The sequence below is a fragment of the Lithobates pipiens genome, unplaced genomic scaffold (genome assembly GCF_037356315.1).
Source record: "Lithobates pipiens isolate NorthernLeopardFrog02 unplaced genomic scaffold, aLitPip1_a1.2 Scaffold_16, whole genome shotgun sequence".
In the NCBI taxonomy this organism is placed as follows: domain Eukaryota; kingdom Metazoa; phylum Chordata; class Amphibia; order Anura; family Ranidae; genus Lithobates; species Lithobates pipiens.
In genome coordinates, this window is record NW_027507748.1 from 371,306,267 (window position 1) to 371,322,527 (window position 16,261).

The 16,261-nt window shown below is 39.9% G+C and overlaps 1 protein-coding gene across 4 annotated transcripts in view; it reads right to left on the reverse strand.

The window, feature by feature from the left end:
• TBX4 (T-box transcription factor 4) overlaps nucleotides 1-16,261 on the reverse strand; it is a 219,049-nt gene that overhangs the window by 53,922 nt on the left and 148,866 nt on the right. For all 4 annotated transcript variants that reach the window (XM_077482129.1, XM_077482130.1, XM_077482131.1 and 1 more), the window contains exon 4: nucleotides 8,978-9,097. In XM_077482129.1, coding sequence (XP_077338255.1) covers nucleotides 8,978-9,097 — 120 coding nt within the window. The remainder of the gene's footprint in view (nucleotides 1-8,977; nucleotides 9,098-16,261) is intronic.

Sequence of the window (16,261 nt, forward strand, 5' to 3'; positions counted from 1 at the left end):
AACTGCTTGATTCCCCTATCATTACATTCAGTGTTGATGGGGGAATCCCTCCAATGGAGCTATTGTGTTCTCCCGATGACGGGGAACAGAGAAGTGTCCCTGCCGAGAGAACACAGTGATTTTTGTTAGCGTCTGTAGCGGCTGACAATAATCACATTTAAAAATCTGACATGCTGGTTGTACATTCAAACCATGGCTTATTATGTCTCTTATTTTTCCCAGTAGGCTGTAAGAGAAATCAATAGATCACCCTATTGTATTTTGACAACCACTGTTTCAGTGCCTGTAAGATAACCTGGAGGCAGCCACTGTTCTACCAGGATTCTTCCATTTTCAGATCCAGGTAGTGCAGATGGGCCCGCCACAGTTCAAATTTTAACTGATTAAGCAGGATTTGGTCATAATTTGAGCTGTGTATGGCTAACTAATACATTCTTTAAAACTAGCACATCCAAATAAGGGTGAGATATTTTAAAAAATCGTTAACTTTAATTTAAAAGTAAAACTTTCTAGGGGCACTAGATCGGGGACAGCTAACCATGTGTGATCCAGCTATCGTCTTTCCAATGACAAAATATTTTACAAGCTTGCAACTTTGTAGCTGGTGAACTTGTTTGTTGATATCAGCTGTCTCATGGAAACAAAAGAAATTAGCCAGAAATTTAAATCCTGGCTTAACCGACTTTCTGCTCAAGCAGGCTTAGTCAGGGTTGTGGAGGGACCTATTAATGTAGTAATGTTCCTGTAAACAAATGGATTGGGCAAACTTTCTCTGAGACTGGGTTCACACATGTGCGGTGCAAATTCCAGCTCCGGTTTTCTTGCAAAAATAAAAATGATTCATTCAGCGGTTCCCCTCCATTGTAGCTGCAGATCAGCTGACCAGTGAGAGGGGGGAGGTGTAGGAGGAGCGGGAGAGAATTCCTGTTCAGAACAAAACACATGTGCGAATCAGATGCGTTCCCATTGAAGATTATGTGCCTGCAATTAGCACCGCACTGCCTAGAAATTGCACACGTTTTTTGTGCAATGCGGAGTGCGGATGCAAAGCACATATGTGAACCAGACCCATTGAAAAGAACATATTTTCAAATGTTCTGCGAATTGGATGCAGTGTTATCCGCATCCAATTCACATATGTGTGAACCCAGCCTAAAGGGTGTTGTCAATTTTAATGAGCTGCTGGCTTTAAATCATTAAACAGTCTCCTTTTTTGATATAAAAAAAGTTTTCATTATAAAGGTTTTATAAATAATTTACAGAGCATGAAGTGGTACACAACTAGCAGTACCATGATTAAACAAGTGTTGATAAGTCAATGTTAAGCAATATTTAGCTAAACATGTTTGATAAGTACGTCTATGTGAAATTTAAACATCCATCTTTAATAGCAATTCTTCATATAAAACACATCATGGCTGAATAAATGCGTCAACCAAATAGGGGTAATGGACATAAATAAAGATCAGGAAGTACCAAATTCTCAAGAAATACCAGCTAGTTCTAAATGTATAGTTGCCTGGTGTGTGTGTGTGTCATTTGCACTTGCAATTGTTTGCTAGCAAAAGCAATTCTGATACTGGAATTGCCATTGCATTCTAAATGGATTTATGCCTGTTTGTTTTGAGAAGTAACATGAATTATGTTTGCTAAGACTGAAGTTAGAGACTTATTTGCTGTGCTCATTCTAACTATTCACTATAAATGAATGGCATACACCCTGATATTATTGCGCAATTCCCTGTATTTATCCAAACTGAAACATTTATATAGCAATGATGTGTTTCATATGAAGAATTGCTATAAAAAGAGTTACGTAGGACTTGGGCATACTTGGATCATCCCCTTCTTAGTTAGTTGTAGACTGAGCTGTGTACCTGTAGGCTTACCTGTAGGTACCGTGAATATCTCCTAAACTTGCACCGTTTAGGAGATATTCAGTATATCTGCATGTGCCAACATCATCAGCATATGCACGCTGCAGAAACGGCTCGCTCGTGCTGTTTCTTCAGTGGCTGTGCTGTTAGTGGTGGCACCCGTGTACATGGGTGGGAGTGACGTCATTGCGGCTCTGGCCAATCACAGCTCTGGAGCCACGAACCCAGAAGTAAGATGTCCGTGCTGTACTTGGAGGGCCGACGCTGATCCATGGCATCATTCTAAGGTAAGTAATTCATAATGAGCTAGTATGCTATGCCTACTAGCGCATTATGACTTTTTCTTGCAGGGTTTGTTTTTTTGTTTTTTTCCCTAAGGTTTACAAACTTTCTTGGGCCCCATATGCAAATTTTCTCTCCACCCCAACATCCCAAGAAACAAACAAAGCCAGCTAAGTGTTGAGGCCCTGTAACTGTTGCCGCACTTTAAAGCAATCAATAAGAACTTCAGGCAGTATTAGAGCTATAGGGTAGCTGGTAGGTAGTTTCAAATTGCTCAGTCTATAGTGGTGATAACAAGTAGTGGCCACAAGGCTCTCTCACCAGACCCAGTGACACAGCTGCAGTAATTCCTCTGATCAGGTGTTTGCTCATTCTGGGTTGTCCGTGCCAACTCTGGTAGGCAGCACAGCAGGTCATTATCCTGCCAGCAGCTTCATCCCTCCACACTCAGGTAACACTCTGTACTCTCAGTTAGTCCCACACATAGTAATGAACTTTCGCTGGCAGAGGCTCTCACTCAGATAGTGTCCCCAGCACAGTCCTCTCACATACTCTGCCCGGGTAGCCAATTTGAGGAGCAAACTTTGCCCTGGTCCTCTACCCCTTACTGCTGAAAAGCTTGGTAAGGTCTGTAGTTCACCCTCCATTATTTTCAATGGGCAGCCTTTTCTTGCTCACTGATCACATGCCATCCTCTCCTCCTGCTTAGTCTCATGTGCCCCAGTCATACTCAATGCTCCACGTTACTCACTATACTCAAATATTGCTCGTTACTCCATATTACTCACAGTCCCCCTAATTACTTAAGATTATTCACAAAGACCCCGAGTTACTAGCCATATTCCAAGATGCTCCAAAATTACTCACAATACTCAAAGTTGCTCCAAATTACTCACAGCACTTAAGGCTACTCCAGATCACTCACAGTACTCCAAGCTACTCCAGACCCCTCACAGTGCTCCGGTTACTCACAATGCCGCAAGTTAGTCACAACACTCCAAAAACCCTTACAGTATGTCTAGTTACTACAAGTTACTTCCAGTACTCCAAATTACTCACATTGCCACAATAATATCCCCCTGACAGTATATCCCAAAGTTCCTCATGACAGTGTGTCTGACTCCTGCGCCCTCTCTGACAGTTTCATGGCTGCTCCACCTGTCAATGTTCCTGCAGCTCCTCCTCTCAAATTGTCCCAACTCCTGCGCCCTCACTCAGAGTTTTCCACCAATTCCACCTGTCAGGGTGCCCGCAGCTCCTCCTCTCAGTGTTTCCCCGACTTACGCACCCTCACTCACAGCTTTTGCAGGCAGCACGGGCTCAGGCGGCAGCTGCTTTGAGCGTCACAACAATAACGTTAAAGACAGCCCTGTGTACAAGATTTCAAATGCAACAGAGTCATGGTAAAGTTATGCAAGCTTATGTGGTGAGGTGTAAAAATTCCTTGGTAGGAAACACTGGAACAATTCCCCAAGTTTAAGTCTGTTTTTATATGTATACGTTCTTCTACAGGGTACTTCTATGGAGCACTCTGTAGAATGTTCAGAAGCCCAAGAGCTGATTGATTCAGCCTCTGAACTTATTGTTGGTCCTTGGCTGCTAGTCAGTGGTTCCAAGGCTTAATTTCAGTGAGCCACAATACTGTTTCAAAACAATTCTTAGAAAAATAGTTTCATTCCATACCTACTGTAAAATGTCACCCGGAATTCAAGTGGTTGGGTAATAGCAAAAAGATTTAATGCAAACCTGCCACATACTTGCAGAGCCAGATTTTGATAGGTGGAGTGTGCAAGCTCACACAATTTGGTGCCCACCCCTCTGATAGATTCACCTTATTTACAGAAAATAATTATTGGTTCTAACTTGGCTTAGCATATTGTGACAGTGTTTAACTAAACTTATATGAGATGACTGCTTTTGCTGATGATGGGGAATGAAGTGGCTGATAACTATAAAAGAATAATCTACCTCATTAGTTCTGCCAACTGTAGGCACTGGCCTGCTCTACCTAATGGTAAATCAAAGTGAGCATAACTTCTACTTATGCTTTTTTAATGATATGCTCTAAATGGAACTGTCCAGGACTATACCCAGTTTACTTTAACAAGGTTTGAAGGAAAAAACATTTCATCTTTTTTGGCTGCACATAGGACAGCATATTATAATGTTCTGGAAAATTTCTCCCCAGGGTACAATATATTAAATTGTATCTTTCTTTGACCAATTCAGAGTGATGCAAAATAGGAGAAATAAAAGGCCTCTGCAACTTTGTATAGCACATATAAAAAAGGTATATACTACTGGACAGATTATCACAACTCTAAATAGGTTTTGGCATTTTTCAAGTCACCTTGTCACACGCTCCCTGAAATACTGGGAGCATGTAATGTCAGTTGGTAATGGGGCACATTAGAAAAGAACAGAATAGCCCTTGAGTGTTCACTTGATACAGGGAATAAAAGGGCATATTATCAAGAACAGCATATTTTCCAAGTAGACATTATAAAATAAATTATGTGCAATATTTTTTTTTCCTGCCATTTGCTTGGTTAATTAAAAGATTATTTACAATTTGGCAATGAAGGCAATGGCAGGCAATAAAAGAGAAAGTGATTTACAACCTAGTTATGACACCAGAGAACAAATGACAGCCTTTTAAACACCACTAGAGACAAAGTAATAAAGGGACACCTAATTTACAGCCTACTTTAACCTACTAGATGTCAGGGAACAAACCAATACATGATTTACAAAGTGTTATTAGCCTATTTGACACAAGGTAACAAAGAATAAAACAATTGTGTCTATCTATCTATCTATCTATCTATCTATCTATCTATCTATCTATCTATCTATGTTTCAAACTACCTATCTCTTATAACTGTAGGAAACCTGTTCTAAAGCAAACCTGCAATACATCTGAGCACCACAAACCAAAAATGCTATTTAGTCACTTGCCTACTGGGCATTTTTACCACCTTGATGCTCAGGCCGATTTTCATCTTTCAGCGCTGTCACATTTTGAATGACAATTGCGCAGTCATGCAACACTGTACCCAAATTAAATTGTTATATTTTTTTTCACACAAATAGAGCTTTCTTCTGGTTGTATTTAATCACAGCTGTTTTTTTTTTATGTTTTTCTAAATAAACAAATAAAGACAGAACATAATAGTTATAATATTTTGCAAACAGCTGAAAAGGTGACACTAATGGGCATTCCTGAGCAATGATAGGCTGCACTAATGGGCACTGATGAGGCTGCACTGATGGACACTGATGGATGGCACTGATAGGCAGCATTGATGGGCACTGATAGACGGCATTGATAGATGACACTGATGAGGAGGCACTGATGGGTACTGAGTGGCAGCACTGATGGGCACTGATCGACAGCACTAATGGGCATAGATTTCCAGCACTGGTGGGCACTCTTGGGACAGCACTGATAATCAGGACACTGATAAGTTCGCTGATTATTAGTGTAAATGCCCCTTTTACACAACCCATGCTGACAGCATAAGGAAAGCAAGGCCAATACCCAGCTTCTGTTTACATCGCGATCAGCTGATCATGTGGTAAAGAGCTGCTGATTGGCTCTTTACATCAATCTGTGATCAGCAATGGTGTCATATGACACCCGGACAGAACTGGCTGGCCGTGCTGTAGCCGTCATTCCGCTATAGTGCGGTCTGCAAGTGGTTAATTCATTTTTAATATTCAAAGAAACCTCACCCATCCTTTCATCTCTCCATGCATTTTGCTAAGAAATCACTTTAAAAATTGTAGTGAACAAGGCCCACAAGGCTGAAACCCATTTACATCTGTTTTCTGACATTGTGTCTTTTTTGGAGAACCAATACATTTTGAAGATTTTAACCGGTTCCCGACTGGCTCACACAGATATACTGCGGCAGAATGGCTCTCCTGGGCGACAGATACAAAGTAGGAACAGTGATCTGGCATCTCTCCTAGTTAGTCTCATCCCCACAAAGTTAGAACACAGTAACACAATACCGCTAAAAATCACATGACAACACGTCATTACTAGTAAAAAAGAAATAATAATAAAAACACTATAAAAATGACATAAATCTTTCCCATGGTTTGTAGGCACTATAACTTTTGTGAAAAACAATCAATATACACTTATGCCAATTTTTTTTACCAAACATAGTTAGAAGAATACATATTGGACTAAACTAATGAAGACTTTTTTTTTCTTTTAATTTGGGGGATATTTATTATAGTAAAAAGTAAAAAATATATAAGCAAGGAGTTGCTGGCTACATCTTTTCAATTTAAAAATGACCCCATAGCATTTCTGACTGTGGCCATCTTGAGTAAGGATAGATGATTCATTTGGAATTTACTTCCTAAAATCCCTCTGGGGTGAATTACATAATTTGCCATGGCCTGCAAACCAGGAAGCAACTGAAGAAATGTAGAAAAAAGTTCCTACAAAGTAAACTCAAAATACTGTCCTAAATATTAACTAATACTAGCAGCATAAGGATTAAAAATAGTCAATGTTAATTGAGAGGGTGAAGTTAAGTTTTAAGCTGGGGTGTCCCTACCCTAATTTAGTGTTTGCAGTCCAGCTGTAGCCAACCTAAACTATCCATTCATCGTTACTGTATCAACCAACAATAAGTCAATTGATAATGATGTTATAGGAACACAATAATACACTAATTGCATTTGTATTTCTCGCTAGGCAGAATCTAACACGTATATGACACCCTAAAGCAAGTTGTGAAATTCAAGTGAATTTGCAAGGCATACTTTTGATGTTTTATATTTTTTTGTCACATCACATTATGTGACTGCTGGTAATAGGTTTAATACTATTGACCATCTTAGTAATATAAAGGGGTTCTTTACTGCAATAAATCTGAATCTGAACAGATGTGAAAATACATGATTCAATGTTTGTCCAAATACATACATATATATATATATATATATATATATATATATATACACATACATACACACAGCGGGTGAAATAAGTATTGAAGAAGTCACAATTTTTCTAGGTAGATGTATTTCTAAAGGTGCTATTGACATGAAATGTTCACCACATGTCAGTAACAACCTATACATCCATACATACAAAGAAGTCAAAACAAATAAGTGCAGAAATGAAGTTATACGTAATAAAATGGAATGACACAGGGAAAAAGTATGGAACATGCTAACTGAAATTAATGAAATACTTTGTACAAAATTCTTTGTTGGTAATGACAGCTTCAAGATGCCTCCTGTATGGAGAAACTAGTCGCATGCATTGCCCAGGTGTGATTTTGGCCTATTCTTCCACACAAACAGTCTTCAAATATTGACAGTTCCTTGGGCCTCTTATATGAACTTTAATTCCTACCATACATTTTCTATTGGATTCAAGTCAGGTTTTTGGCTTGGCCATCCCAGTGGCTTTATTTTCTTTCAAACCAATTGAGAGTTTCCTTGGCTTTGTGTTTGGGATCATTGTCTTGCTGCAATGTCCACCCTCGTTTCATCTTCATAATCCTGGTAGATGGCAGCAGATTTTTATCAAGAATGTCTTGATGCATTTTTTCATTCATCCTGCCTTCAATTACATGAAATTTACTAGTACCCTATGCTAAAAAACAGCCCCACACCATGGTGTTCCTACCTCCAAACTTCACTGTTGGTATGGTGTTTTTGGGATGGTGTGCAGTGCCATTTGACCTCCAAACATGGTGTGTATTATGGCATCCAAAGAGTTCTATTTTGGTCTCATCTGTCCAGACTATGTTCTCCCAGTATTTCATAGGCTTGTCTGAATGTTGTGCAGCAAACTTTAAACAAGCTTTAACATACTTTTTAATCAGCAGTGGAGTCTTGTATGGTGAGCATGCATACAAGCCATGGCAGTTGAGTGCATTACTTATTGTTTTCTTTGAAACAATTGCTCCTGCTAATTCCAGGTCTTTCTTAAGCTCTCTACAAGTTGTCCTTGTCTCTTGGGCAACTCCTCTGATAATTCTTTTCACTCGGAAATCTTGAGAGGAGCACCTCGTTGTGGCCAGTTTATGGTGAAATTATGCTGTTTCCCCTTCTGGATTATGGCCCCAACAATGCTTACTGAAACATTCAGAAAATTTGAAATCTTTCTGTAACCAATGCCATCAGTATGTCTTGCAACAATAAGGATGCAAAGGTTTTGAGAGCTCTTTGATTTTATCCATCGTGAGATGTTTTTTGTATGACACCTTGGTAATGTGACACCTTTTTATAGGCCATCAGTTGAGACTGAAGCAGCTGATATTAATTTACACTGACAAGGGTCAGGATTGCTTTCTAATTACTGATAGATTTTGACTTTCCATGCCTTTTTGCAGCCAATCACCTGACTTGAGTCCAATAGAAAATCTATTGAAAGAACTAAAGATCAGAGTTCATAGAAGAGACCCACAGAACCTTCAAGATTTGATGACTATTTGTGGTGGAAGAATGGGCCAAAATCACACCTGGGCAATGCATGCGACTAGTTTTTCCATACAGGAGGCGTCTTGAAACTGTTATTACCAACAAATAATTTTGTAGCGTGTTCAATACTTTTTCCCTGTGTTATTCTATTTTATTACACTTACCTTCTGAACTTTGTTTTGGTTTCTTTGTATGTGTGGATTGCATGGGTTGTTACCGACATGTGGTAAACATTTCATGTCAATAGCACATTTAGAAATATATTTACCTAGAAAAGTGGTGATGTGTTCAATACTTATTTTACCCGCTGTATATACACATACACACACACATTATCATTTGAAAATGATAGAAAAACTTACCATTTGTTGTCACAGAATTTGTACCGGTGATCATCAGCTGGAACAATGTCTATGAGTAGAATGTATTTAGTCTTGGGGTTCATACCAGTAACTTTAACTTTGTAGCTGGGAAACATTCTTCTGCAAGGGAAAATAAATGCTCATTGTAGGTAAACAGTAGCTAGAATAGCATACAGTTTATAATCTCAATACCTAATTTATAAAGTCTATTATTTATAATGTTGTGACTTGCAAATATAGCCTTCAGAAAAAACTTTATGAACTCTTTAGTGTTTTGTGGATTTACCTTTGCATGGCCTTCTAACTGTGATCTGAACTAAAAGTCATAATAATTGATGAAAGCACTTTATAACGAACACAAACAGCATTTAATTTGTATATTTCCACATCTTTATTGAATAAATTGTTTACTTAATCAATGTCACTGATAAAAATGTATGTGCATCTGTAGGGTAATTATAAACTATCTTTAAAAGAGGGTATCCAAATTCAAGTAATTCAATATGACCTGCTCTAATGAAAAAAAAAAAAGCACAGTTTATGTTAGTTTTACTTTACAAACAATGTTGAATGCCATTACTGCACAATCCAATAGATTGCAGGGAACTTTAAATTAATATTTGTTTAAGTTTTACAGTGCTGGTAAACCCTAACAATGAATTACTCCTATTTATTTCATTTTTGTTAGGTAAATGAGGAGAGAGGTTCTGTAGTCCTTTAACATGCGTTGTCCCAGAGTGATAATGCAACCCCTCTAAAGATAAAGTACAATGAGTGAGCTTTGTTACCCTAGGTCAGGAGGGTAAGATTCCAGACCATTGTACATTTAGGATTCCAGACCATTGTACATTTATATACATTATGATGAGCGTTGATTGTGGTTTGGGATTAAGTACATATTCCATAAATACTCTTTATGTAATTTTAAGATCCATACGATCGCCTCTCTGTTTGTTAAAAATTTTCCTTGTATAAATCTTGTTGTCAGTCATGATTTGCCATGGGATCAACAGCGGCTTGAGGCAATATACTCCCCCCAGCAGCAGACATGCATCTCTCCATTAGGAGGTAGGACCCCATTCTGTGGATTACCCTCCCCATCTTCCTTGAGGATGGCCTTTGGCCATTCTTTTGTGGGGGTCATGCGTGTGCACACGTCATGTATGTGCGTGTCACGCATGCACAGTAGGCGAGATGGACCTGGTGACGTCAGGCGCCGGCGCGGTGATGTGGGCTGGGTTGGAGGCTTTTAAAAGGATGCTTAGGACGGCCCTCATTTAGACATTCCCCCAACCGGGGACAGGTTCTATTACAGGAATCTCAAGGTAAGACCGACCTGCTCAGCTATTGCCAGCACTACCTGTGTTTTTATGGCAGGAAGCTGCTTGGCACCTGCTGTTATTATTAAATTTTGTGGTCTATTATTCATGATGTGGACTAACGGCCCATATCTTTACATGTACTCATTGCACCTGTAGGGGACCTGTTGCTGGCCATGTCTGACCACTGAACATCACTTTTTACAAACAAGTTTACCTGCCTTTATCCTTGGAATACGGCTGTGTTTTGAGTTCTGCTTCTGATCCCGGGTGCCATACTACTTACATGAAATCTATCGTGTGGGTTAGTCTTTTGATTTGATTGATGTTTCTCCTTCCCATTCCTCTGTCCCTTATCCTTTCCCCCATCCCCCTTCTTTTCCCCTCCCCCTCCCTCCCCAGTTCTTTGTTCGTCCCCTTCCATAGACTATATAGACCCTAATTAGAATAGTTCTTATATCTTTTGATTTCAGTTTTGCACCTTTTAGTGCCTCCCGTGTTCGCCGCGAGGGGGATTACCCCTTTAGGGTGCCTCAAATTGTGCCATCTGGTGTCCTCTTCGGGCTTCCACTGGTAAGCTATGCCTGACTATAACACTCCAAATTTATCTTATTTACTATATCTATGTAATATTGTACTCTGTGTCCTTTCTACTGTTCTCATTATCTGCGATTACATAATTATGAGACTGTATTTTTTCTATAGATGTTTATAGTCGATTCCTCCAGAAGAAGTGACTTGTGTAGTAAAACATGTAGAGGATTACTTCTGGACCTACATCTTTACTCCCCATATACCAGTGGGGTTTGTTTGTTCTCTTTTGAACCACCTGTAACTGTATGCAATAACTATTTTATGTATTGATGTACTTAATGTTTTTTATCTATGTTCTTTTTTCAATAAATGTATAATTTTTATATTTACCTTGTCTAAATCCCTGGGTACTGAGATAGTCTACAACAATTCTTGTTGTCGTGGGGCAATATTTTGGAGTAGCCCCGACACACCTTTTGCCACTATTTATATACATCCTCAGGTTTAAGTGGTTTTAGTGTCGGCGATGGGCTTTTTGGTTAAAGTGATCTGAGTGGCTATACAGCTGCCTGATCACCTTTTACAAGGAGCACCCCACCATTTCTGGGCTTTCCCAGAGCTGCTGTGGTCGGTTGCGCCAGCTGGCCATAGAAAATAATAAGGAAAATACATTTCCAGGTTTCTATATGGTTATGAAGCAATAAGAATTTCGATACTTCCAGTTTCAGCCGCTTGTTTACTTGCTGTTACTGGCTAGTATAAACATTTTGCAATGTATATACAGTTGGTCCCACATGCATATATATAAGTGGTGATTGCACCACACATGTAAAGTATCACCTCAAACGTCAGAGTGAGGGCAATAGTTCTAAACTGACAACCTGTAAAGGCTGTTAAAGTGTCGTCTATGAATAATTTAATGTACTGTTTGCCTTCATTCTACAGGTGTGCTCAATTTTAAAGCATGATAGGTTAAGTATCCATTTACTTGGCATAAAATCATCTTTTTGTATTTAACCAAAAATTTGGATTTTAATTGTGTCTGTTGGGGTTATTTACGAAAGGCAAATCCACCTTGCACTACAAGTGCACTTGGAAGTGTAGTCGCTGCAAATCTGAGGGGTAGATCTGAAATGAGCAGAAGCTCTGCCGATTTTATCATCCAATCATGTCCAAGCTAAAATGCTGTTTTTTCTTTTCCTTGCATGTCCTCCTCGGATCTACAGAAACTTTACTGCCAAGTGCACTTGTAGTGCAAATTGGATTTTCCTTTCGTAAATAACCCCCAATGTGCATTAAAATTCATTAAAGTTTATTTTTTCCTGAAAGTTTACATTTGATGAAATGCTGCACAAATATTGTGTGCCCTAAAGATTCGCAACAACTGCAATTTTATTCTCCATGTGTTCTTTGCTTTCAGAAAATATATAATATTTGGGGGTTCTTAGTAATTTTCTTACAAAAAGTGCAGGGTTTTACATTTATGTGAGAAATGTCCAAATTGTTCCAGTGTTGCAGTAGTTTTTAAGATCCTATCAGTCCACACTAGTCAGGTAGATATTTTAGAAATAGAAGAAGTTTAGCTCAATTGATTCTCTTGCTATAGTGAGTATACAGAGATCAGCACAAGTGCATGTTAAATCCCACATCAGATAACAAAGAGTCATTGGGGTTGATTTACTAAAATTGGAGAGTGTGAAATCTGGTGCGCCTGTGTATGGTAACCAATAAGCTAGCGTTTTTTTTTCATCAAAGCTTAATTGAACAAGCTGAAGTTAGAAGCCGATTGGCTATGGAACAGCGGAATGCTGCACCAGATTTTTCAATCTCTAGTTTTAGTAAATCAACCCCTAAGGCTGGGTTCACACTGCTGCGGGGGGAGATCCGGATGTGATTCGCACCACAAATCACATCCGATCTCCGTAGCGATGCGAGTACAGCCATACAGATAGTATGGCTGAATTCGCATCGCTCCCGCAGCAAACTCGCACGGGACCCTTTTTTTGGTCCGCAACAGAATCGGATCGCAAGGGGGTTCACACCATGCGATCCGATTCCTGTGCGAGTCGGCAGATCGCACTGCGATATGCGGACGGATCTGGGGGTGTCATTAACATAACATTGACACTCCTAGCCGTCCGCATAGGGCAGTGTGAACTGCCGGCGGGAGGTGTGCGATGCGGGAAAACGCCGCAGATTCGCGGTGTGAACCCGGCCTTAGGGTGACTGATGACTAAGAATATCCAGGTGTCTCTTAGTGTGATACCATCTATGTTTATAAGTTTACCTTTTTAAAAAAAACACACTAAACAGTATTAGTATTTATCACAGAAGAAATGACTGCTCCGAAAAATAAATACATAAATGCTTCCCATCTAGAGGTAGAGATTAAATCGATGTTTCACAGCACTAATGATACAGGGGGTTTATTAACTAAAGGCAAATCCACTTTGTACTACACGTGTCCTGCAAGGTCACTTGGAAGTGCACTTGGAAGTGCAGTCACTGTAGATCCGTGGGGGACATGCAAGGGAAATAAAAAAACAGCATTTTTGCTTGTACATGATTGGATGATAAAATCAGCAGAGCTTCCCCTCTTTTCAGATCTTCCTCTCAGATCTACAGTGACTGCACTTCCAAGTGCACTAGCAATGCACTTGTAGTGCAAGGTGGAATTGCCTTTAGTAAATCAACCCCAATGTTCTGTGTTTAGTTTATACATGAAATTCACTTAGCAATGTGTTTAAAAAACAAAAATGAGCATTACATACCAGCCCTTAATTTGACACAAAACATTATTCTCTAAAAACATCCACACACTTCAACTACTTAATGGTCCTGTAACTTATGAAATCTTTTCTTACTATGCTTTTCTGCCTCCTTGTAATGTCCTATGTAAGCACTGTAAGCTCTCCAAGGTCTCCATTCCCCCTCGCTTCTGTTTGTTTGGAATCGGCAGTGCACATTAACTGCAATCGTGTAAGCTACACATCACATAGTACATAGTCCATAGACCATCTTTGGAGCAAGCAAGAGAGGATGTCTATGTTCCTTCATACAGTTGGACCGTGGAGTCAAATCACAGCATCAAAAAACAGGAATTTGGAGGAGGCTGAGAGCAATAGAAGGTACTTTTGGATAGATTTTTTTTTTTTCTTAAAACCATAGTTTAGTGTCACACCCTGGAACAAATGTGAAGCAGGTCGAAAGGAACAGATTAGGTCTGCTTGCTTGGATACAAAAGATTTTTAAGCAGGCTGTATATGTATTCACATTCTTCGTGTTTAGCAGGAACCAGTCAAATTTAAATATGTGTGTATCCCCTTTCTATACCCGAGTAGCCGCTCTAACGACCAGCTTTTGTCAAATGGTCCTGCTGGAAAACCAGCATTCGATTCACTATTGCAGCCAATGGCTGCAGTTCCGATCATGGTTGAGGAACAAGTCCTCTTTATCTTAGCACAGCGGGGGGGGGGGGATCCTTGCACCCACATTGCTTGTGCATGTATACAGGGATCTGTGTTTTTTTTTCTCCTTCAACCCCACTGGTTGAGTATATGCCCAGCATTAGAGTCTGGACAACCTGCAGTGTCTGTGTTTTTAAACTCCTTTGGCATTAAGTAAAATAGGCCTTTCAGATGGGACATCCCAAAATATATACATTTAGACCCCTTTCACACCACACCGCCCTTTGCGTTGGCGGTAAAATGCAGCTATTTCGGCCACTTGCGGGGCGCTTTAACCCCCGCTAGCGGCCACGAAAGAGTTAAAACCGCCGGCAATATGCCGCAATAGTGGCGTTTTGCCGGCGGCATTACAGCGCTGCTCCATTGATTTCAATGGGGAGCAGCGGTGGAGGAGCGATAAATACACCGCTCCTTCAACGCTCCAAAGAAGCTGCTGGCAGGACTTTTTTCTGACGTCCTGCGAGCGCACCGCTGTAGTGTGAAAGCCCTCGGGGCTTTCACACTACACACAATGGTGCAGCTTCTTTAGGGCGGATTGCAGGTGATATTTCTAACGCTATAGCGCCTGCAAAACGCCCTGGTGTGAAAGGGGTGTAACTGAAAATTTGGTATGCAGGAAGCAGCCAAAATATATCTTTACCAGTGTGCATGGTTGATCAATGGTTGCAGAGAGTATATGATTGAAGTTATTGTCATTTAAGGAGGTTCCACCAGTTACTAAGTATATGGATTCATCTTTTCAGTAAACATATGGCATTGTTTTACAATGTCTTATTATGAATTAGATAAAGATGAGGTCATATATTAGGAGTCATGCATGCAAATATCCAGAAAATGACTACAGATTCACATTTGTTTTTTCTTACTATTTTGTGTATAAAACATAAAATATATAGTTTATATAAGCTTTCCTGGAATTGTTTAAGAAGTGCTTAATAGAACATAAATATTAATTCTATTCCAAGCAGATATTTCAGCCAGGCACCAGTGGTTTTAATTACCCATCAAATTCATATATTTCTTTGTAATGACTCTGCAGCTAGAATGCTTAAGTAAGAGCTCCCGGTTAGGAAAAGGATACTTTCCTGTCACACCACCTGCACTGTTCATTTTTTACTGTATTGCACAGCTAATCTGCCCAAAAAATCTTCTGCATCCAACATCAGGACTGTTGGCTGTCTTGTCACTCTCTGTGCATTGTGGTTCCTCCCACTGACTGCAATATAACTGCAGTACAATAGTGAATTAGGAGAGCGGGCATCCCATACACCATGGGTGCTCAACCTGTGGCCCTCCAGCTGTTACAGAACTACAAGTCCCATGAGGCATTGCAAGTGGCTGACAGTTACAAGCATGAATCCCAAAGGCAGAGGCATGATGGGACTTGTAGTTCCACAACAGCTGGAGGGCCACAGGTTGAGTATCCATGCCATACACCAAGCATGTTGGATGCAAAAGAATTTTCAGCCAGCTTACCTCTGTAATGAACAATGGCATAGATAGAACAGGTTATTATTCATTTTTTTCTGTACAGGGAATCCTTATCTAAATCATTTTTATTTAGTGACAGCATACGTTAAAGGCCAGGTTCACCTTTTTTTTCTAAAGTACAGCCTCCCTATGTACCAGTGTAACATTAATTTACTTCTGTGTTGCAGAAAAGAGAACGCTGTTGCTATATCCTGGAGAAGGCCTCACTTCAGTTTCTGTTTTCTTCTATAGGAAACTCCTCCTTGTCCTGGTATCCATTTTGCAGGATGCCAGAGCTGTTAATAAAATGAGGAAGTTCTGACCTCATTGCTTCTCCAATGCAGTCATTGTCAGTGAGCACTGTTCTCCCTCATTGAATAGCCAGTGTCCTCTGCTAATGGATCATTTTGTACCTCATTCAGAGAGGGAGGAGAAACAACTGAGAGTACAGAGAGAGAGAAACAACGGAGTGAGAGGAGAGACAGTAGAGAGAA